General features: G+C 39.9%; 4 protein-coding genes across 8 annotated transcripts in view; 2 read left to right on the forward strand and 2 right to left on the reverse strand.

Moving 5' to 3' along the window:
• Positions 1-99: 99 nt before the first annotated feature.
• Positions 100-5,830, forward strand: LOC117373422 (transcriptional regulator QRICH1-like). Its single transcript, XM_055222924.1, has 12 exons — positions 100-351; positions 865-1,142; positions 1,221-1,310; positions 1,384-1,521; positions 1,606-2,376; positions 2,447-2,627; positions 2,703-2,857; positions 2,926-3,036; positions 3,114-3,226; positions 3,647-3,795; positions 3,865-3,955; positions 4,813-5,830. The coding sequence occupies exons 2-12, from the start codon at positions 888-890 to the stop codon at positions 4,997-4,999; spliced, it is 2,241 nt and encodes a 746-aa protein (XP_055078899.1). The 5' UTR covers positions 100-351; positions 865-887; the 3' UTR covers positions 5,000-5,830.
• On the reverse strand, positions 5,805-10,576 carry LOC117373664 (receptor-type tyrosine-protein phosphatase V-like). Of its 4 annotated transcripts, XM_033969744.2 has the most exons (11): positions 10,457-10,576; positions 9,862-9,901; positions 9,684-9,783; positions 9,517-9,607; positions 9,029-9,105; positions 8,638-8,772; positions 7,869-7,991; positions 7,448-7,608; positions 6,780-6,915; positions 6,383-6,450; positions 5,805-6,314 (listed from the first exon to the last, which is right to left on the reverse strand). In XM_033969744.2, exons 2-11 carry the CDS (start codon positions 9,864-9,866, stop codon positions 6,074-6,076), a joined length of 1,137 nt encoding a protein of 378 aa, XP_033825635.1. In that variant the 5' UTR covers positions 9,867-9,901; positions 10,457-10,576; the 3' UTR covers positions 5,805-6,073. The 4 variants fall into 4 exon arrangements, 2 of the variants coding, with proteins under 2 accessions (XP_033825635.1, XP_055078900.1); XM_055222925.1 differs by lacking the exon at positions 6,383-6,450 and having other exon boundaries at positions 6,221-6,314; XR_008648730.1 differs by lacking the exon at positions 6,383-6,450 and having other exon boundaries at positions 6,249-6,314; positions 6,780-6,910.
• A 919-nt stretch (positions 10,577-11,495) lies between these two features.
• Positions 11,496-16,930, forward strand: LOC117373529 (periphilin-1-like). Its single transcript, XM_033969581.2, has 7 exons — positions 11,496-11,826; positions 12,183-12,224; positions 12,385-12,476; positions 14,118-14,311; positions 15,423-15,478; positions 16,085-16,228; positions 16,494-16,930. The coding sequence occupies exons 1-7, from the start codon at positions 11,788-11,790 to the stop codon at positions 16,674-16,676; spliced, it is 750 nt and encodes a 249-aa protein (XP_033825472.1). The 5' UTR covers positions 11,496-11,787; the 3' UTR covers positions 16,677-16,930.
• A 243-nt stretch (positions 16,931-17,173) lies between these two features.
• The window catches only part of LOC117373704 (prickle-like protein 2), a 34,183-nt gene continuing 27,211 nt past the window's right edge, over positions 17,174-24,145 (reverse strand). Inside the window, exons 3-9 of one of the 2 annotated variants that reach the window (XM_033969792.2) lie at positions 22,252-22,365; positions 21,803-21,940; positions 21,075-21,278; positions 20,286-20,472; positions 19,984-20,138; positions 19,085-19,871; positions 17,174-19,003 (exon numbers count right to left, since the gene is read on the reverse strand). In XM_033969792.2, the coding sequence (XP_033825683.1) occupies positions 18,075-19,003; positions 19,085-19,871; positions 19,984-20,138; positions 20,286-20,472; positions 21,075-21,278; positions 21,803-21,940; positions 22,252-22,365 (2,514 nt within the window). In that variant the 3' untranslated portion in view covers positions 17,174-18,074. The remainder of the gene's footprint in view (positions 19,004-19,084; positions 19,872-19,983; positions 20,139-20,285; positions 20,473-21,074; positions 21,279-21,802; positions 21,941-22,251; positions 22,366-24,145) is intronic. The other variant, XM_055223055.1, reaches the window with a different exon arrangement.

The following is a 24,145-nucleotide window of genomic DNA, read 5'->3' on the forward strand; positions in this document are numbered from 1 at the left end:
AACCGTGTTTTAAGGTGGAATGGGATCCTCCTTGTTCAGTTCACTATCTACTAGTAAACGTCGCCTTTAACATCCACCATTCAGTAACAAAATAGCGCGATATTTGCCACAGAGGATCCCGCGACAACGCAACAGAGTTACAAATCGTTCGCCGATTGGTCCATGGACACTGTTGTAAGATGGCGCCTAGCGAAATATGAGTGGAAGTGAACAAGAAAATGCATCTACAGATCTAAAACAACGGATGGAAATACACAGGAGACACACTGAAAGCATACAGCACCGAGCTACGTAATTTCGGGGAAAGAAGCGCAATTCTGACGATAGAAAAGAGGTCGTGAGGGAAAAGAGGTAGCTAAGCTAAGAGTTATGCTAACCATAGCATATCTGCATAAAAATGCATTGCTTTACACTTTGCGTCTCTGTGCCTTTCAGTTGACATATTTAACATATGTTCTATAGTTCAAATGCAACCAATCGCTTGTTATTTAAAGCCATGGATCTCAACACGGTATGTTAAACAACACGAGGCTAGTTAGCTATTTAATGCAGCTAACTTTAGTAACGCGGACACATTTGTGTTGCGGATAAAACATTAAGGTTTTTTACTGTCAATGTATTTTGTTGAGATGTTTTGCGCCATGCATCTTTGTTGGTGGCTGCAGTAACACTGAGTAGTGTTAGTGATTTGGAAAGAGACCGCGCTTTGTCCCAGCTCGTACACACACTGGTTGAGTTAACCCTTTCCTATTTCTACTTGCTGGAGCGTTGAACCTCTTGATATAATAACAGTTTGTTTGCTCACAACTTAAGGCGCTACACTACCTCTCCTAAAGTATTTATTTTTTTGGTTCTATATTTCAGTTACAAAATATTGCAAAGCAGTAATGAATAACTCTCTGGATGGTACGGGCTCCTATGAGGAGCTGGTTCGACAGAAGGCTCGTAGCATCCCTCAACATCGCATGAAGGAGTTCTTGGAGTCTTTGGCCAATAAGGGTCCTGATGCCCTGCAGGAGTTCACCCAACAGACTGGAGATGTTGCTACTACCACTACCACAATGGTGTATCAACAAGAGGCCAACTGCATTTACACCGATAGTACAGAGGTTGCAGGGTCACTCCTCGAACTGGCTTGTCCGGTAAATATCTATACCCTTATCTCCAACATCAAGTGTGACATTTAAAACAGAATTAAAATGCTGACATTTCATTTTTAGGTGCAGGTTCAGGTCCAATCTCAGCAGCAGCAGATACAAGAGGTAACTTCACAACAGCAGACAGTCCAGGGCACAGAGCAGATTGTACAGGTGTGTAGGAGAGCGTTGGTCAGTTAAAGGGTCTCAGGTAACAAATGCAAACTTTATAATCTACCGTTGTTAGGTGCAGATTGCCCAACAACAAGGTCAGATGCTGGGTCAGGTTCTTCAGGTTCCTTCTAGTTCTCACCAACAGCTTCAAGGTGTAACGACAGCACAGCTAATTCAGCCTGGGGATCTCACAGAGGAACAGCATCAACAGGTAGGTGGTGTCATGGGCATATCTACTCAATTCCATTTTACATAGATCAAATCAATAACCTAACCCAAATGTCCATTTGTGAAGCTCCAAGCTCAGTTGGTGGCGGCGGTTGCAGGAGGACAGCAGATTCAGATTCAGACAGTCGGTGCATTGTCTCCAACCCAGCAGCAGGACAATGAACGGAGGGTGCTTGGGACAACTGTAGCCACATCCCAAGGAGCTGGTGTTTTACAGCCTGCCAAGAAGCGCAAGGTGGACATGCCTATCACAGTGTCTTATGCTCTGCCTGGCCAGCAGGTGGCCACAGTGTTGGCTATTCCCCAGGGCCAAGGTCAGCAGCAGAGTTATGTGTCTCTGCGGCCTGACCTCCTAACTGTGGATAGTTCCCATTTGTACAGTGCTACAGGAACAATCACTAGCCCCACAGGTGAGACATGGACCATCCCAGTCTATTCGGCTCCTGCTGGATCTGGTCGAGAGCAAGTCACACACATCGCCATTCCCCAAGAGGCTTATGGAGCAGTGCAAGTAGCTGGAGCTAATACTACAACAATGACAACAATGCCCACCCAAGTTACTGTTGAAAATGACAAACTGAAAAATAATTCAATTCAAACTAGTACTGCTCAGGCTGTCTCCAGCATAACTAACTCTGTTGGTATGGGGACACAAGAGGAAGTGGTGCACACACTTGCTGCAAATACTTTATTCCCTGCTCAGCTCATGAATGGGAACATCCACATCCCAGTGGCAGTACAGGGCTACTCTAATGCCACACAGTCCCTGATCTGGGATCCTCAGCAGCAGGTGCTGCACACACAAGGGCTGACAGGCCAGGAGGCACAGCAGTTGCAGGTATTAGTAATTTTCATGCAGTATTCTACATTTATAATATTTCGTTTGAGATAAATGTTTGTTTGTGAAGGGCCAGACCGTGGCAGTAGCAGAAGTGGATGGCCAAGGCCAACAGCAGGTGCATGTTCAGGAGCTGCTGCTTCCAGCAACGTTGAAGCCAGAAGAGGGACTGGAGGTGTGGCGTCTGTGGGCCCAGAGAAAAAATGCTGACTTGGATAAATCTGATAAAAATAAACTGGCTCCAATTGGAAGTAGGTATATAGCATATATATGACTTTGTTTGAGCTAATGCTGTATTAATTCCTGCAAAATTGTGCTCTCCTAAGGGCGCCAGGCCTTGCGTTTCCAGGAAGATTTAGTGTCTTGTGCAGTAGCTGAGCTCTGCTTGGGCCTATGTTATATGACAACTGAAGCCCGTGGGCTGGAAGGAGAGTCATATGAGGCAGATGTTCTCTATTATATCTTCCTCTGCATGCAAAAAGTAAGCCCACTCACTATTGAGTTATATAATCAATTGAACTTTGTAATTGACTCCCTTTTGCTCTACAGTATCTTTTTGATAACGGTAGAGTAGATGACATTTTCTCAGATCAGTATTACACACGGTTTGCTCAAAGTTTGCACCACATTTTGGAACCATGGAGACCATCTGTTCATCCACTAGGTAAAGATTTTACATTAGAAAGCAAATGTATTTATATACTGTCACCAAATAATTTTACTGTGTATTTTTACACCTAGGTTATGTAATTCCCAGTCATGTGACTGAGGAGATGCTGTGGGAATGTAAACAGCTGGGAGCTCACTCCCCCTCAACGTTACTTACAACTCTAATGTTCTTCAACACAAAGTAAGTTGTATCACCATTAAACACAGCATTATTTTTGTTTAAATCGCAAAAGGAGGAATTTAAATCTAACTACCTTAGTCCCTATCTCATAAACCCTTTTGTACATTGTTAATATTCACATGCATGAATGTTTTGAATGTGCACAACTTATACATTCATATGCCAAAGTGAATCAAGCCTGGCGCTGCTTGCAGCTCTTACTTCCGGGTTAGTGGTTCACTATCACATACAGACAGTGCAGTGTTCTGACTCGATGACTCTAAATTCATATACAAGAGAAAAACTTTGGCATCCCAGCTTTAAATTTGGCTAAATGTTAACCTTGCATGATTTGCAATGTTAAGGAAAATGCTTTATATTTGGTGATATTTGCTCAAACACTTTATTTATTAGAATAATATTATTACTGTCCGTTTTCAGGTATTTTCACCTTAAAACAATTGATCAACATTTAAAAGTAGCCTTTTCCAAAGTGCTGAGACACACACGAAAGAGCCCCAATAATCCTAAAGACAAAAGCACTAGCATCCGGTACCTCAAGGCCACAGAGAGGTTCATTGGGCAAAAGGGTAAGTCTACTGACTCTTGTGGTGATCTCTGAAAAATGATTACGACTCACTCCTGTCTCTAAAACTTAGTGACCGACGACATGTATTCAGAACAAGTGGAGGACCCCGACAATCCACTGAGATGTCCCATAAAGCTGTATGATTTCTACCTCTTTAAATGGTAAGCTAAATGTAAAAAAAAACCTCCTTTATCATTCACTTATCCTATTTTTGGTGTAAAGGGTCTGCCATATAAAAAAAAAAAAAATCATAAATCTGTGCATTCTTCACACAATTTTAATGCTCAACTCTGCCATCAATAAATCCTACGGGCTGAAGGAAAATTAGAATTACAAAAGTGATTTGTTAATATTATTTAAAAACATGAATGACACAATCTGAATTCATGTGACTTTAAATTAGTAACTGAAAAAACATCACCTCCCCCCCCCCCCTCTTTTCTCTATAGCTGTACAAAGATGGCACAGCCTCGTCATACTTAACCTTGTTAGTCACTGTTGCTAGGAAACTACAAAGAAAAAATGACATGTTAAACTGGCTTTCTTCTCAAAATTTGTGATTTCAGTAAATGCCAAGTATCAGAACAACACTTTCAAACCACCTTTTTCAAAATGTCAACAAGCCGCTTTTATGGTAAACTTTACAAGTAACAGTCAGATATTCAGATGCAGTTCTCAGTAGATCTATATCTTTTTGCAGTTCATGTTCTTGATTTAAGCCTACAGCCCCCAAAGCACTAAGCTAATGTGAGCTATTTTATTAGTTTAATTTACTTTTACAATATAAATACGTTTTAAAGGGTAGTTATTAATATTATACTTAATTACAGCCTTAGCTTATTTTTTTTATTAAAATAATTTTGTGGTGGTGTTGTACAAATCCTGAATACTTATCACTCGTTATTGGTTGAAATGTTCTTATGAAAAACAGATCTGGATATCAAAGTTGTTTTGGCTACATTTAAGCCTTGTATTACTTATTTCTTTATTGTTTGGTCCTGATTTTTTGGTTTCTTAGTCCACAGAGTGCCAAAGGGAGGAATGACACCTTCTACCTGACGCCAGAGCCTGTGGTGGCCCCCAACAGTCCCATCTGGTACTCCACTCAGCCCATCCCAAAAGAACAGCTGGAACAGATGCTGGCACGCATCCTTGTTGTACGAGAAATCCAGGAAGCCATCACCTTATCAGAGAGCGTGCATTAATGGGACTAGAAGAGTGCCACATAGAGACTTCCTTTTCCTCTCCAGCCTTTGATGCTCAACTGTAGTAGATTTTGGTCTTCTTCTTTGGGCTCTTAAAGGGTGGCTTGTACATGTTTATATCTGTTTGTATATACACATTGACTGTACATACATATACTACTAAGAATGATTTGTATTGCTAAGGCAGTCTCTTAATCTTAACACTTTTTGGCCAAAGGTTGTAGTATCTAATCTTACTCTTAATTTAAATGTTATTTTAGCTGTTCTCCTATTCTCTGCACCATTACTTTTGTTATTGTTTTATTTGTAATATATTTTATATATTCTGTACCTGCCTTCATTGCTGTTTTTTCTCACTACATTTATTTTGAACAGCAATACGTTGCCTGAACTGCTTAATAGTTCTCATTCATGTTGCGGGAAGCTTGAGCATTTCGGAATTTGGGTTGTCATCATTGACTTGAATGCCTTTCAATGTCTCCACGTCTGACTGCAGTTTCAAGGACCTGCCACTACATGGAGTGCTGGTTGGAAGTCTGCCAGAATGCGTCCGTGTTCTCTGCAAGCCCGTTTCAAAATGTGTTTGTGAGTTTAGTTGTGGGACAACGCAGTGACACAACATCATGTACTGCATAGAGTTTCAGTCCTAAGGGGAGCTGCTGTGCCTGTGATTTTGAATCTCTTTGTACAGATTCTTATATACCATGCCTTTGCCTTTCTTTTGTGGCTCTGTATCAAATGCACTTGTGAAAAGAAATGGCCTGCAGTTTGTGACCTACAAATGACACACATTGTACACCCAAACTGAAATAAAACTCCTCACAAACTTTATTCAGACTTATAAAACTCATCATACATCCTACACACATACTTGGCTGCACAGGTTTTGTTTAGTTGATAGCAGTCAGTCTATATACAAGAAGCATTTGCTGACAAACATTTGTTCTCACACCCTCTCAAAAGCGGGTTTGTCCTGCTTGGCAGGTTTTGGTCTGAACGTAAGTACTTTCTTCAAGAGCATCAGTTGCATGTTGAAAGACCAGTTTGTAACAGTGTGACGTAAGACATTCTCTTTCACCTAAATGGCACAGATGTAGTAGGGGATGTTTTTGTGCCTTTCTTAGGGAGTGTTGATGATGGCAGTAGCTTCCTTAACAGGTTTGAAGGATGTAGAAAATGTTGCGTTGTGAATTGTTCTTGATCTGATGTTGACTTTCTGCGTTGCCGGTGTTTTTTTCTCACCTTATTTTCTTTTGGTGGAGAGCTGTGTGGCTGGGAATGATTAGGGTTCAAATTAGGACTCTGAAGTTGCAGCCTAGAAAGATAAAAACACATTATCCCCACTCTATACTTCATGATCATATCAGTTCTGTATGTTCTTACCATGTAGATCCTACCATTCTTGCATTAAGCCAATGCAGAAGGCACTGGTATACAAATACATACTGTTGCTGCAATTGAGAACAGAACAGAGAGAGGTCTCTTGTAAATTACTTAATTTGTATGCATATATATATATATATATATATATATATATATATATATATATATACACACATATATACACGCATACACACACACACACACAATCAGTTAGGTCTATCTGGGGTATGTTAGTTTCAAATAGATGAGATCAAATATTCTGTAGATGAGATGAGGTGTACTACTTATTACTTCCTGGCTCACTACAACAGAGTAATATACTATAATGGTTTGCTGCAAGGATTTAAATAAATTAAATTAAAATAAATGGCATTTTGTAACTAGCTGTGTTTCTCACCAGTTTTTGTACCATCCACATGCGATGCAATCTGAGGTCTTCCACTGCAGCTCTAACATCAGGCCTGATCCCACGAGCACAGAGCTGCATGAGCCACAACAGAGCAACGAAGGTCCCTGAACGCCCGACACCTGCACTGGAGTAAAAAATAAACAGGTATGAGCCATATAAATTGGAGAAAAAGCAATTAGAGCAGAGTACAGCAGTGACAGGTAGTAGTAGTGTTTCCAGTATAATACTACTAATAATGTGATGGTTACTTTTCCAATATTGTTTCCTTTTAACAGACCAGTGGAGTGTTTTCTCATATAACACTTTCTGTGTACTACATCAGAATAAAAGAAAACCTTATTGAAAATCATTCATTTTTGAAAGGCTAAAGTATTGTGTTTCAGGTAATGTTATTGCTATCTATATTATTATCACGACCTAATCCCACAACTGTTTCTACCTTTGCTGGCTGCACTACACACTAATACCAGTACCACTGGAAAAGAATGAGAATAGATTTTTACTGTCTATAACCTACTCATGTAAAGGTCTAAACTGCTGAAACTGCAATCAAATCTCATTTCAGTTAATAATCCCTAGAGTGAAAGTATTGAGTAACATTTCACTCTCGGCTGTAGTTAAGTGCTAAAAAAAATTAAAGGTCCGAGGGGTCAAACCTGCAGTGCACTACAGCTGGTCCGACGCGAGGCAGGGTCTCCAGGTGTTGACGCACATGCTCAGTGAAGGCACAAAGTGATGCTGGTTCTTTTGGGACACCCAAATCCGGCCAGGATGAGTAATAGTAATGTGTGACTATCCGTTCAGTGGGAAAATCCCTCTGAAATAGAGACGAATTTTAATATTGGTATTTGAACTTGGCTAGGATGGAATTTGAACCACCAATCTCCACCTTAAAATGATACCACCTTGAGCCACTGAAGTACACAAATGAGTGGAAGTAATGAATGTACTATTAGTCTGATTACAATTAGGAATAAAGTTGCATCTTATATTTAGATCTAAAATTATGTCTACTACTAAAAATACCAATTCAAAAATGCTAACAGTTGTAGTACCATTGGTATTATTACTGGTTACCTGTCGTAATTTGATTGTGGTGATGAAGTAGTCCGGCCCTTGTTGGCGGTTTACTGTGGTCACTTGTATTCGTCCATGTTGAACTGTGCCTGGTTCCAAAGGCCAGTACTTCTCACACAGAATCTGAGAAATCAAAATATATCTGATTCTCAAATTAAGTAAAGTAAATGAGTAACAAAAACTAAGTACTGAGCATTAGAAGTTTTTTTATGAATAGTGTAGAGAGAGCGATGGAGAGAGTGGGATGGGTTTGGCCAAATGGTGACATCTGTCAGAGGATCACAGTCATGGAACACATTACCTGCTCATGTCAGGAACTGTGGCTCCTTTTCAACCTTCAAGAACACTCTGAAACACTGGTTGAAAAATAATCAAACATGCTCACACATGTAGATTTTATTATTATTATTATTATTATTATTTATTTTTTTTGTTTTCCTGGGACATCTTAAACTCGGAATATGGTCTATTGTGGTTCACTTGTTGTCATGTCTATGTGCACTTTTGGTTTGTCTGTGTTTCTTTAAATTTCCTGTTCTTGACCTGCCTTAGGACAACGGGTGTAAAGTAGCTATTGTGCTAATTCCGGCATATTTACATTGATGCTGTTTGTTGACATGTTGATTAATATGCACTGTCCTAATTAAAATAAATAAATAAATAAATAAAAAATAAAATAAAATAAAAAATAAATTTGACAACTGCTTCCAAAAATAAAACGTAAATGACATCCCATTCTTACGATACTTATCAAATGACTGATACTCACTATGTCCTTGTGTCTCAGAGCTGTGACCATGACAATGATCTGGACGTTCTGCTCCCACACCATCCTCCAGAAGTCCGCCACAGTGTGAGGCAGTGGGCCCTGGGTGCAGATGAAATCTCTCTCTGTCCCTCCACCCTAAACATACACAGGTAAAAAGGGGAATAATTACGAAGTTCATCCTGATAAAAAAAACAACAACAAAACTTTCCATGGGTACAGTTTTGAGACATGCACAAAAAGCATTCCTTGCAATCTCTTTTTCAGTTGAATTACATGGAAAACTTTAGTGTTTTATAAAAGTTGAATTACAGGTAACTATAAGTGATTAGTTTATTGCACTTAATTTACTCCTAAACAGCATTAAATCCTGCAAATAGAGAAATTTTCTCACAGGGACATAGTTTGCGTTGATGTAGTCTGAATATGGATTTTGGTTTTGTACAGACAGCCTCACTCGACAATGATCATCTGCAACACAGTAAAAATAAATGTTATAAAAGTGCACAATACGGATGTATGCCACCCTTTAGTCCCCATACCATGGAAATGTGATTTCCTTGCGTGGAATGTTCCACAATATGGCATTAAAGTTATCTGTCTTACATTTACTAAATTACACCTGTTTTATTGCTAAAGAAAAACTTTTAAAATAAAATGCATATTTTCTGTGAACAAGTTTCCTCTCGACAGATCTAACTTGATTTGGTGGTGTCATCTGTTTGTAGCCATGGAAATTTATGTTTAATGCCATACTGTGGAACTTTTGCTATGATACTGTGGAACAAAACAGGCAAAGCTATGTTGATGATGGTGTGACAAGCAAACCCTGCACTAGAAAAGTCACACAGAGCTATATATCTGTCATAGATCTGTACTCACATGGCACAATGTGGGGGTATCTGTTCTTGTTCTGGTTGGCCTCAGTGGTCCCAGCTCTGGAGGGGAGATTCTGGCCAACCTCTTCTAAATCCTTCAGCATCAAATAAGAAATGCTTACCTGAAGCATTGTCATAAATAAAATAATAATAATAAATAATTTAATTTACCTCAAATTCTTGTTTAAATCCACGGTTGTCATTTGCAGCAAGAGACTGAAATCTAAGAGTGAATTCGTCCAAGATCTGTGCTCTTGAAAATGTTTGGACCCTGCAGTGAATATGCAACATCTTTTAAATGTGAAACACTCAACACATCCAACATTACACAGATAACTATCATTACTACCTCATGTCTCAACTTGCTGGTGATCCCAGAGTCAAAAGTGCTAATCGTCAGGGTAAAAAAACAAAACAAAACAATCAACAAATTTTTTTCACATTTGATGGAATTTTTCTATAAGCCTCCTCTGAGTAGAATTATCCAAATATGACAAATAAATATAGGTAAATACTATTGCTTGCCAATGGTTGAGGATGTATTCAAAAAGTCTATTACTCAACAAAGACATAACTCAAAATTACTTCAGTAAAAATACATACTATTAGTTTACCAAGAAAATAATTTAGTTTAGTTTACTCAGTTATGAGTTAACTACTACTCAAAATGTGTTGTTATTTTCAACCTCTCATTGTTACTTTATACTTGAACAAATGTGTAATTGACACTTTGTATACTGCTTGTATACTGGTCAACTGGATCATGGCTGACACATGTCTTCGCTGTTTACATGCTGTATTTCTTCTTGCAGACAATTACCTAACTAGGCAAGTCAAAAACCTGTTTGAACAAGTTTTCAGACACTGACAACAACTGTACAAATAACACAAAAATATCACAATAAGGAAATAGCCTAAATAGTAGTAATTAGTTCAAAGATTACCTCAAAAATTATATTCCAGTGATAGATCAGTTTTGTCATAAGATGAAAAGTTGATCCAGATCTTAATTCATGTCTAGTCTGATCGAGTGCTCCTTTTTTGGTGGAGGTGTATGCATTACCTGACTGAGGGAAGAGCAGGAGGAGGTGGAGACAAAGACCATAGGGAGGAGCAGCCAAATAAAAGGAAGATATCTAAAACACGCCACACCGGTTCTGTGCAGATTGAGTGTTCTGAGAAATACATTTGTTCTTAGTAGGCAATGTGATGTTTTAAAAGATGACCTTGGATTATGAGAAGTCCTTGTTGTTGAAATTAATAGTCATATCCTACATCTTAGACACATCATAATCTAATCAAAATATAATTGTCAAAAATTGATGTAAAACTGTAGGCCTATAACTTGTAGGCCTATTAGATCTACAAATCCTTTACTAGACCACTACAAAATTGCTAGATTGCAAATTAGGCTGCAACAGCTATACTATGAACACCCTTCAGGGTACTACTACAATTAGGCTGCACTTGAATTTGAGCATCTTACGCAAGACCCTTATACATAATACAACATCTATAGAGATTTTTATTTTTTATTTTTTTTTATTTGGAGCAATATCTTCTGGGTGTTTTTGCAATGGCTACATATGAAAATAGTATTATTTTTAGCATTTGTAAGATTGTTAGAGGCTATATTCTGTAGAATCTGAAAGCCTGTCGATCATTAACAGGTCTATTTCATATCATTAAATAATAAATTATATGTCTACAATAGTTTTAACATTATTATTAGGCTAGACTATTGATTACTGGATAGTCTACTCTGAAAGTAGGCTACACAGTCATCATGTATTTAGTTTGCCTCATTGGAATGAGCTGCATACGCCTTTTTACAGTCGTCAGTGATCTAAAGACCTACAGTAGACCTACATATAGAGTATGGCACACAGAGTCTGTGCGTAAAGCTTGGTAAGACGTGACCTTCCCTGTTTCTGGGCATGCGTGCAGCCTGTCTGATGTGTTTATTTTCGTGTTGATAGCAGCTGATTGGTCAGGAAGCTGCGGGACAGGGGAAGTTAAGTTCGATATATTTGCCTAAACTTTGAAAACAGAGCAGGATTTTGGACGGCAGTGCTTTTATGTCAGTGAGGAAACGTCTGTCGCGGTACAGTTGTGAGGACAGGCAGCAGATGGACTTCCTGAACCATAGTTAGGCTGTGCTCGACTTTAATGATTAACCGAGTTTGACTGGGCCAGCGCGCTTCTTCCTGCACTGGGACGGTGACAGCGCACTGACGCACGGGGGAAAAGAAAACTAACATCGTAGAAGGCTGAGATGGACCACTGCTCCTCACTGCACATACCACAGAGCAAGGTACAAGTGTGTCCTCTCTTTGCACAGGGCGAGGACATGGCTGATGGTCAGTCAAACTTCTCGGAAGCACCGCAAGTCACGTGGTTTTAATCCGAAAGTGAAACTAACAGGGTAGAGTTTTCTGTCTTTTTAAAACTATACGACGTCTTTAGCCTATTTTTGTACTGACATTTTATTAACCTAGCCTATTTGTTAATGCCAGTTGTTAATGTAAGCCTGTATAGCCTCAAAATCAGCCTAAGATTCATTTACAGACTAATAGAGTTCTTCCAACCATTGAATACATAACATTTTCAAACATATTAAAATGTTTTGTTGAATTAACCAGTAGGCCTAACTTGTGATTTCTTTTTCAGATTGACAAAAGGCTATCTGACATTTCAGGAGCTTCAGAGCTGGTAAGATCATCTCACATACATGATCAGACGGTAAAATAAATAAATAAATAAGTGTCTGTACGATCTTGCCTTAACAGGTATATGCTGTTTAAAATGTAATGACAATTTCATCCATTTAAAATTTAAATAATTTTAGAGAAATTTCTGAATGTTTCTTCAGGCAGTAGAGAGGCCTATCAGAAGAGTCCGAAGTCCATCTAGACCAGGGGTGTGGCTTTCCCATTCCTACAAACCAAAACCAAAATTCAATAAGTGAGACCCAATTAATCCATTTACAACCCCAATTCCAATGAAGTTGGGATCCTGTGTAAAACGTAAAAATTATTATATTGAACTGAATAAACTAAAAAAAATAAAAGACAAGATATTTAATCTTCAAACTGATAAACTTTATTGTTTTTATACAAATATTCACTCATTTTCAACCTGATGCCTGCAACATGTTCCAATAAAGCTGGGACAGGGGCAACAAAATAATGGGAAGTTGCTTAATAATGGAAAGAATGTTTAAAATACACCTGTTTAGAACATTCCATGGGTGAACAGCTTAATTGGAAACAGGTGATTGTCATGATTGGGTATAAGAGGAGCGTCCCCGAAGGGCTCAGTCATTCACAAGCAAGGATGGGGCGAGGTTCACCACTTTGTGAACAACTGCGTGAGCAAATAGTCCAACAGTCCAAGAACAACGCTTCTCAATGTACAATTGCAAGGAATTTAGGGATTTCATGATCTACAGTCCATAATATCATCAAAAGATTCAGAGAATCTGGAGAAATCTCTGCATATAAGTGGCAAGGCCGAAAACCAACATTGAATGCTCGTGACCTTCGACCCCTCAGGTGGTACTGTTTTAAAAACGGACACGAATGTGTAAAGGATATTACCACATGGGCTCAGGAACACTTCAGGAAACCATTGTCAGTTTACACAGTTTGTCGCGACATCTCCAAGTGCAAGTTAAAGCTGTAGCATGCAAAATGAAAGCCAGATATCAACAACACCCAGAAACGCCGCGGGCTTTTCTGGGCCTGAGCTCATCTGAGACTGATGCAAAGTGGAAAAGTGGTGTGGTCTGACAAGTTCACATTTCAGATTGTTTTGGGAAATCATGGACGTCGTGTCCTGCGGGCCAAAGAGGAAAAGGACCATCCGAATTGTTATCAGTGCAAAGTTCAAAAGCCAACATCTGTGATGGGATGGGGGTGTGTTAGTGCCCTTGGCATGGGTAACTTGCACATCTATGAAGGCACCATTAATGTTGAAAGGTACATACAGGTTTTGGAGCAACATATGCTACCATCCAAGCAACGTCTTTTTCATGGACGTCCTTGCTTACTTCAGCAAGACGATGCCAAGCCACATTCTGCACGTCTTACAAAAGCTGAGCTGGGACTGGCCTGCGTGCAGTTCATAATGTGCCACACATTTTCAATGGGAAACAGGTCTGAAGCGCAAAATACTACAATGGAGACCCTGGACTGCTGAGCAACTGAAGCTGAACATTCAACAAGAATGGGAAAGGATTCCCCCAGCAAAGCTTCAACAATTAGTGTCCTCAGTTCCAAAACACTTATTGATTGTGGTTAAAAGGAAAGGTGATGTAACACAGTGGTAAACATGCCCCTGTCCCAACTTTATTGGAACGTGTTGCAGACATCAAATTGAAAATGAGTGAATATTTGCATAACAAACAAAGTTTCAGTTTGAACGGTAAATATCATGTCTTTGTGGTTTATTCAGTTCAGTAATAGGTTGAAAATGATTTGCAAATTATTGTATTCTGTATTTTTTTTTAAGTGTTACACAGCGTCCCAACTTCATTGGAATTGGGCTTGTATAACCTATGTATTAAATCTTTTTCCAAATTCTCAAATTTTTACTGTATTTCAGGTTTGGCAGAGAAGATCATGCTGGCCATAAATCTGGTTTTATGAATAACCAGAGACGGACCAAGTTCAAGTCCAAATTTCAGTTCAATCGCAGGCAGAATTACAAACCACATGCTTTTGCAGACAGAAAGCGAGAGGAGAGATACGGAGAGGAGAGGAAGAACAGGGAAGACACCTCACCATCCAAACAAAACAGTAGGTGTAAAAATGTGTGGAAGGCTAGAATGAAATGTAATAATCCTCTAGTTAAAGTTTTCCTTTCTTGTCATCATCAGTTATTCTAGTACATGACACTAGGTGGCGGTATAGACCAGCAGTACACATACCTCTAGCCACACTTTGCTTCACAAATATTTGGGGGGTGTTAGCGCTCTCCTCCCTTTTGTTGGAGGATACTAGTCACATTCTGGTACCAAGAAATCAATGTTACATAAGACTCAAAGCTGAACAGCTTTTTGTGAACTGGATTATATCATAGCTCTCAGCAGCAAATTCACAATACTTACAATACATATAAATGTGTCATCACCTCTACGTGATTTGTAGTTATTTTTGTACTGCAAATATAAAGGTACACTGGTAGGTGGACAATTGAGTTAGTTATACAGGCCAACCATAACATTGTGATCACCTGCCTAATATGATGCCCCTTACTGGGATGCCCAATGTAATCTGACCTATTTCTGTCTGAACCAGTGTTTAGGAATTTAATGCAGCTTTTGCTTTGGTGCAAGAAAATTAAGGCTTTGATTTTTGCCAGGTTTAATCTAGGTTTATCTCCATTTTGAGTGTTAAGAAATGTTGTTTTTTTTTTTTTTTATCACAGATTTGTTTGTATTCTTCATTGTGCAGTGTTGTTTCTTTGTTTGAACATATGGTATTTGATAGTGAATGTTGTTATCTTCTCCTGCACTTCCTTGGCACACTGCAGCTCTGTGGAGGTGTGTGCTGTGTATGTGCCACTGTGAAGCAGGTTTTTGTGAGTGCTCGAGTGATGGTGAGATGATAGTGACTCATCGCTGCCGTTTGTGTATTTAGATGTGAAAGAGAAGAATATTGTGAGGAAGCACAGGGGGGCAACCAGTATGTAACAGATCTGTACATTGAACTTACTGTTCTTTTAGTCAAGCACTATCACAAGAAAAGCAAATTATGCAAAAATGTTATAGTCCCAAGTTTGTACAAATCATTCAATCCTATTGCATTACTGAGTTAGTAGTAGTTTAAATTTGGGCTGAAAGTATCTCTGTACATGAAACATGAACGATTATTTAAAGTAGGACTCTATGATTCACTCTTGTTCCAGGTATTCGAGCTTTCCAGCCAAGATCTACTTCGAGCAGAGACAAAGACCAGCGCTCTGTGAGTTCATTACCACAAAATCCTCTCTTAATTGTTGTTGTTGTATTTTCTTGTATATATAAATTTAATTGCCTGCCCACAGCAATTAGCAGAGCACATGACCAATTTTTGTGTTGTGTTATAATGTCAAAACAATGCCACTCTGCCTGGCATCTGTATGTCCTCCCCAATATGAGTGTGGTGTCTCTGAATAGTCTGGCTTCATCCTTTCATCTTAAGACATGGATGTATTTGGAGAGATTCATCCATTAAATTCCTGGCTGAACTGATATACCAATTATTTCAATGGGGAGCAGATGATTTGCTAAAGCTATGAAAAAGAAAACTGATTTTATATGGTGTAATATGAATAAGCTAATAAGGTATAGCATTATAAGCGGTGTGGTGTGATTTGTGTGTATGTAAGATTAAATATTGCAAGTTCATGTTAATCTTTTAGTTCAGTGTTCCAGTGATACTTCATGGCTATCAATACAGAGTAAGAAATCATGCAAAGTCCAGTCACCTCTTGGTCCTTAGCAGCTCATTTGTGACTGGTCAGTTCTGAAGGCTTTAGCCAACTGTCACTGCACTGCCATCCAAAATGCATGTCTCTGTTGTTTTCAGAGCTCAAAAAGTGACAAGAGTCAGAGTCAAGAGAGGGACCACAGAGGCAACAGAAGCAGAGATCCAGAGACAGACCTGTCCACTGTGAAACAGGCTGCAGCACGGGATAGAGCCATTCAGAAGAAGAGGAAACAGATAGATGAGGTACACACATTTATTTTTTAAAAGTAATCGCTCCGTAAAAGATCATTCATTTAGTTACAAACTGTCACAACGGAAATGTCATTCACACTTGATGAAGATTTACTAAGTACATTTTTATTAAGTATTATTCAATCACTCACCACTTGTGGTTCAGTTTATGAAAAAAAGAATAGATTGTATTGAAAACGAGTATATCAGAGGAGAAATGTTTGTTAGCAGTTTCAAGGAAAAGGCTTAATAAATATAGACAGTTATTCTCTTTCAGGTGTACTACCAGGAGTGTGAGATGTTTGGTTCGGTGGTGAAGATGTTGATTGCAAAGGACCCATCTCTAGAGATCCCAATCCAGACCTCGCTGCAGATGAACCTGCGGGACATTGGCACTCGCTGTGTGCAGGCCATGGAGAAGTTTATAGAAGACTACGACTCCAGGGAGCTGTCACTGTAAATGCACATACTAGCAGTCAGCACCAGTTAAATGGCTCAAGTCTATTGTTTCCACTAGACGGATTATGAAGACTTGCTCTCTATGCTCCCTTATTTCTTGCTTTTGAAAACGTTGCTTTAATTTTGAATGTAAGTCAAAATGCACTGGCTGTATTCCTGTTGATAGTTTTAAGTGCTTATATGTTTTGTTTATTGTAATTGAAATTATTGTTGATTCTTGTAAAATAAATAAAGCTACACTTTTTCTACTTCTTCAATACATGGCATTATTTTTATTCCATTACTTGTTTGGTCAGAAGAGTGCATGTTCATCAAAACATGTGACACACCATGGAGCTATTGCTGTACAATAGAAATCATTATCCAAGCATTGAATTCCATACTTTCTGACACATAAAGGCTGTATGGGCCTATCTAGTGTGCTACGTCTATATATTTTCCTCTCTATGAGAGTGACACCTTGCAATTTGAGTGAAATCGAGTGACGAATATAATGTTAATTGAAGAACACTTTATTTCCAGTTTGAGACAACACCAACAAATCAACATGCAAGCCTTTGTATCCTGACATCATGTAATACAAATAATGATTCTTTAGTTACAAAATATATAAATATTTAAGACCATATGTACAGAACATTTACATTACTACATCCATTATAAGTTGAGTGCTATATATACATTTAACATATATTATTTTTAAGACTATAATTAATTATGTTTTTGTTTAAGCTTCTTATTGTTATTATTCTTAGTTATCTATATCTAACTCTCAAAAAACAAAGCATGTTGCAGAAGAGAAACGGGACCATACCTGACGTTACTGTGCCTGAATGGGCGAGGGCAGAGGCTGTGGGCGCTCAGTCCTCGTTAAAGCATGGAGCTGGCTAATGTAGAGCACAATTTAACAGACAATTTGTACAAAGTGAAAACCAACATCATTTTTAAGCAGCTTTACATCCCACAGAGGTAATAATACTTTTTCACTATTTCAACATTGGTTCTTTGTCCACAGAAGATTTTAAGATCTTCCCAAAGGTCTGTGATTGTTCAGTCTTTCTCAGTCAAGAACGCACATACATCAGAGCAGTGTATTCAATTGGCAGATCATTGATGTGTCCAGTTAAAGTGATCAGTAGATGTTCATAACAGTAAACATTGTGTTGTGTAAGCCAGTTGAGCTTCCTATTAGGATTAGATCATCCTGTGTAGGTGTACATAAACACTAGCCAGTGTAGAGTTGTGTAAGCACAAAAAATAGGCCTTGTGTGTTTGACCCCACAGCACACACACTTCAAAGTTACGCTCTCCAGCCTCCTCCCACTCTGCCACAGCTCTTTACCTCTCATCCTCATCCCTCTGTCCATCTGCTCCTGTCTCTTCGCACAATCATGAGAATCTAGGAGATAATACAGTTTTTGCTCTTCCTGCGCTGGCGAGTGTGCATTTGGCCATGTATTGGTCCATGCAGAGGTCCGTGATGTCCTACGATCCCAGATGGGCTGTAGCGGTGGCGTAGTTCCTCATTGTTGATGTAGCAGAGCTGCACAGGGCGAGGAATGGGCTCTCCCATGAAGTAACCCTCATCCTCCTCAGACTCAGAGGAGGAGGAGCAGCTGGAGCACCAGGGGTCTGCCGCTTCCATATAGCCCTCTCCCCAGCATGGCCCAGCTGGGCCCACGGGGGGCCAGCCCGCATTGTGCAGAGTCAGATCAGAGGTGGTCCGGGGACAGGGCCTCTGCTGCCTGTAGCCTGCAGAGTCCAGACTGAACAGCTCTCTGTGTCCAGGGGGAAAACGGTCATAGTCCTCTTGCACTCTGCGGTACGGGGGCTCCACCTGGTGAGCGGGGCGGTCAGCCACCAGATGCAGGGCATTGTCCGAACGAGAGCGGCGTGAGCGCTTGTGGCGCCCACTGCGGTGGTGCCCATTTCCTCTGTGGTGTTTGCGGCGCTGCGGTGGAGGCTGCTGCTGAGACACAGAGTCCTGAGTAGTCAAACGCCGCCGGGGCATTCGGTCACTCAGTGGAGGCATGCGCAGGTTCCCACTGCTGCCCATCACACCAACACGACCTTTACTCTCAAAACTGAGGGGCTGTGGGCCATCCCAGTACCCCAAAGGGTAACCCACTCTGAGGGGAGTGTACATGTTATTATTACCGAAAGGTCGAGTGGATGACAGGGATTCTGTGCTGTGAAACTGGACTGAAGAGCTGAGGGTGCCCATGTTGCTCTTCTCGGACACGTTCACTCCGGAGTCCTTACTCAGATCTGGCATAGAGAACCGGGACAAATGCTCCTGTCGCTTACTTACTCCATCTAGAGAGTTACCTAGAAATAAAAGACACTATTACAGGTCCATTAAAGAGGGGTGTATAGTACAAGTGCATTTTACTTAGTCACTGGTCTTACCTGCAGTATTGGACATAGTAATAGAGTCCATTGATCCTCGTGGTGTCTGCTCTAGAGGAGTAAGGGGTTCGTTGAAGCTCATAGCTGTGATGTGGTTCCTTCGGGTTAGTGGGGGCCTGCCATCCCTCTGGAAGCCTAGGCTGATGCTCCTTTTGTCGGAAAATCCCTGGTTCTGACTGGACGCTTCATTGAAGCTCATTTGTGTACGGAGTTTGTTGGGCCTAAACTCATCCTGGCTGTGGTGCATCCAGTTTTCATTAAAGGAATGTCCCCTCAGTGCTGCCATAGGTGTCCTTTTGGCATTACCCTGCTCCTTCCCCCATGAGTCAGGCCTTTTACCTGCGTTTCCTGGACTCTGAGCTGGGGGATGAGCGTTGGTGTTTGGGTTGTATCCTTGTCTGGGACCCAGCATGTGAATGGGTGCAGGTGTAGGCGAGGGGTCTCTTTGAGGGCCCTCATAGGCTGAAGGCACATAGGGGTCATCACGACTCATCCATACCTGGTTCAGACTCGGGGCACGGCTTGGGGTGCGGTTGGGGGTGCGGGTAGGTGTCCTGCTGGGAGTTTGACTGGAGGAGACACTCAAACGGTCCATCTGCACAGACAGTGGGTCAATCTCAGCAGAGAGACGGTCTGGCATCGGAGGAGCAGACTGCCGACCCTCACCGCTCCTACGCTCTTGATCTGCGTTACGACGTTCCTTTTTACCCACTTTAGTGCTGTGGCGGGACTCACGAGACCGGGCGCTCTGGAAGGCTGAGTCAGAGGAATCGGACTCATCTGGATCCTATCAAATAGATAAATTACTTAAGCAAAACATGAAACATTTATACCCGCATGCTTTGTAAATTTATGTGATTAGACACTTTTAAAGTACATTATATCATTAGGCTACATACCTGTCCAGCACTGCAGGACCGTGAGCAGTATATTTGACCCTGTTTGGGCAGAAAGGGGCGTCCCAACAAGGAGCGCTTACAGTGGGCACAGCAGAAACACTCTTCAGTGGCATGCCAGTGCTGCCCATCATAAGTCATTTGGCCCTGGTCAATTCCTTGAAAAAACCCCCCAAAACATTAGGAATATACAGTATTGAATTTAAGCTAGATTACTTTAAATACAGTTTTTTTATGTAGCCACATTCTTCAGAACATGGAACATGGCCATCTAAAATAAAGAAGTATACATAGTACAGGTATACCTATGTGCTCTCCACAGGCATCACAGTACTCTGCGTAAAGGGACTCAAAGCAATTGCAGCAGTGTGGTCGTCCATCCTTCATGATATAGCGTTGTCCCCCCAGCGTTGTTTCACATTCATAGCAGCAGAAGTGTCTCATGTGCCAGTGCCTGCCCTCCGCCTCAGTGCATTCATCAGCGAAGATTATCTGTAAAACCAGACAATAGATTCATGAACACACTTTGGTCATACAGCCTCTGCTGTATATATGATGGTTTGAACAGAAGAGAGGCTATTTGATTAAACAGAGGTAAGAAGAGCAATGACTATATATAACTATTACCAGTGACCACAATAACTGTCTGTTACAATCATTTCATTCACATGTTTCAAACATAATGTTATGACCAGCCACTTGCTATTCAACTTTATGTCTATTCTGGTACCTCTTGTCACAATTTGGCCCACAATTTGGTCAAACTAGAATCAAAATTACCACTCAAAACATGCCTTATGCCTTATTGGTGTGTGATTCATGATGTCTCTTTTTTAGTAAATGCACACATCAAAGTGCAGTATTTTCCGACTGACTCCTGACTGCACATCATTTTAAAATCAGTAAACAAATCAAAGTTAACACTGACAGCTTGGTCTTGTTCCCATTTATTATTTCTATTCCCGGCTTGCCGTATATTACAATGAGAAACAAGCTGCCTGTGAGACATGGCAGGAATACAGAGACATCTTTTCACACCAGATTTGCCTCATGTTTATCCAAATTCCAAAGCTTTCACTGTTTTCCAAAGGCACCTCATCACAGGCACAGCAGCGGGGCTTGAGTCTCTCGGCGTGGTGTCTGCCGCAATAGATCTTGCCGTCCTGGTGGAAGTAGATGAGATCTACCAGTAGTTCCTCACACATACTGCACACAAAGCACTGGGGATGCCAACACTTCCCGTGGCCGGCTCGAGCAGCAAAAACAACTATGTCCCCACCGTTTATCTGACCGCCACACTGCAGGAGAGCAAAATATATTAGTACATAAAAATAAACTGCTATGAAAGTATAATCTATTTTCAAGGAGCTCTGTGTGACTTTTTTAGAGGAGGGTCTCCCACCTGCTTGTCTCTATAAAGATGTTATTGCGTTGCATGGAATAGTATGGCATTAAACATATCTATTTCCATGGAGACAAGCAGGTGGTGCCATCAGGCCAAGCTACAGGGAGAAGCGTGGTCTGATCACAGCAAGAATGGATGTTTTTCAAGACTGTTTTAGTTGTAAAAATACTTGTAACTGAATAAATGAAAGAGTTTAATGTAATACTATGGAACATTTCAGACATGGGAATAACATTTTAATGGAGATTGTGCATCTTTAAGCCCATGTGGTCACACAGTTTTGGATTTTAGGGCATGATATATAGATAAAAATGTTCTCTGTTAACAAGTCAGCTTTAACAATACAGTTTAAGTTAAAACAACTGTAGTCTCTTGTATAATAATTATACATATTGAGGTCTTGTGCTCTTGTTGTACCTTATCACAGATAGCCCCATTGATGGTGAGAGGAAAAGGGCGTGCATTGCCTCTGCCTAAGTTATCCTTCTTCCTTTGGTTACTGAAGATCTTTAGTTCACGTTTCTCTTCCTCATCTAGACCGTTACAATAGCGCACCTAAAACAAAAAACAAAAAAGTTTACAAAAATTACAAATCTATCTATGTACGCAAATACAGATTGAAAGTATGAAAAGGTGTCAAATTATACAATCAAATTCAAAGATTTTCAAGTTCAAGGGAAACAGATCTGTAAATGCATTTCACAATGGAAAAAAAAAGGAAAATACATGTAAAAATTGTAAACAACCAACTAATATGGTAACAGTCTATTACCAACCATCTTTACAACTGCAATAATTAATCTTTGTCTGCAGTTTAGTCAAGTGGCTCCAGTGTAGAACATAGTGTGTCATGTATTTGGTCTCACCTCATTGTCATGCGGAGGCAGCTGGTGGAGCAGTTGCTTGATGCGGTACTTTTCTCCAGGACTGTTTATATAGGGGACCTTTTCCTCGGGTAAACAGTTATAATACTGATGCACCTGAAACACAAAAAAACTATACATCAGAGCACAAAGAGATTGCATTGTACAGTAGATCTAGACGCAGAATTAAGAAATGATTTGACAATTTTAGACTCATTAGAAGAAAATACAATATTGCAAATACATAGAGCACCTTATTCATAATGAACGAATAGTTTACTAAGAATGATCCAGGATTAGCAACTACTTAATAAATACCATAACTCTGAACCATCTAATAAAGTAGTTACTAAGCCTGAATCATTCTACATTCGACTATGAACTATTTGTTCATTATGAAGTCTTTGTTCATGGTTTATAAAAGCTTATTAAGGTATAGGGTGTAAAGTGTAAAGTGGTTCCTAAACAAAACTAGAAGTTCTAAGAAGAGCTTAGCTGTATCGCAAGGAACTGGCACTATCTTTCAACTGAGTGCGCAAAAATACTTCTACTTCAAAGATAAAAGCTCACAAACTTCCATCAATGACAATGGTAAAAGTCAGAAGTTATGTTAATATCTTTAAGGAAAATAAAAAATACATAATACAATATCTGTCCTGGGTATGTATAAGGTAGCACAATGCCGCAGCCGACCCAACCTTCAACAAGATACAACTATTACATTTTCATCACCAGGTAACAGGTAAAAGAAATAACACTTTCCACAGCACTACAGCAATTCATATTCACACTGCAGTGGAGCGTAATAGCCATGGCCAGAATCAACTCGAATATTTCCATGTGAATGTGGTAAATAGAAGGAGTTTGATTGCAGATGAAGATGCTGAAGCACTTATCAAGAGCTATTGTAGGCTTGTCATTGCTGCCTTATTTCACAGCATTTTAGAAAAGAGAAGAAGAGTTTGATAGTTTGAGTTTTGTACTTCTGATGCATCATGACCCTATACACCCTTTTGGATTATCTTTGAAACACCTCCAAATAGCCTATTTTTATTGCATTTAAAACACAAATACAGTAGACACAAAGGCAGGCAGACTAACTTCCTGTTCTAAAAGATACCCATGAGATATCCCATATTGTACCAAGCATGGCTGTAGAAAACCAGTAAAAATGACCAGTCAACCAGATCTATAATAGCTATATACCAGGTCTAGGGAGAAACCAAGTCAAGCATATTTCTTAACTAAATAGTCACTTAAAAAACTAAATATGAATGCAATATATTCTGAATTAATCAATGTTTGCAAAGGACCCTACACACCACCAGTAGTTCCTGTGCCACAATTGGAGAACCACTGTACAGTGATTCTTAGATTTGATCAGATAATGATGCTGCTGAAGAAAATAAGGAGATCTTTGTTGATTTAATGATGCAGAGAGATATCACAAGAGGCATCAAGAAGTCATTACAATGAAGTGCATTAAAAGGCAACAGGCAGACAGTGACACTTCTCCCCCTTCTGTTGGATCAGAGCGACTGCAGCCTCCTGTCAAGATGGCTGACTACTGGAGAAAATCACAGTTATCAGTGTGGCCCGTCATCTGCTCTGAGCACGGGAGCCTGCTGCTTCAGAGATGCACATGCTAAATAAAGACTCCAGGGTTTACACAGCAACCTGCTCATTCAATCACACAACAAAACAACACAAGACAAATTAAAACTACATGTGTAAAACAGGCTACTCTGATGCCAACTAAGCAAAGGGAAAACAATCAAAACACACAATCAAACAAGTGTAGCACACTAAAACAATAGTCACACTAAAAATGTGTATCTGTGCACTCAAATCCTTTCACAATCACATAGTCATATAACAGTACAGTACATGGAGAAAC

This window comes from Periophthalmus magnuspinnatus, chromosome 7 (genome assembly GCF_009829125.3).
Source record: "Periophthalmus magnuspinnatus isolate fPerMag1 chromosome 7, fPerMag1.2.pri, whole genome shotgun sequence".
NCBI lineage: Eukaryota > Metazoa > Chordata > Actinopteri > Gobiiformes > Gobiidae > Periophthalmus > Periophthalmus magnuspinnatus.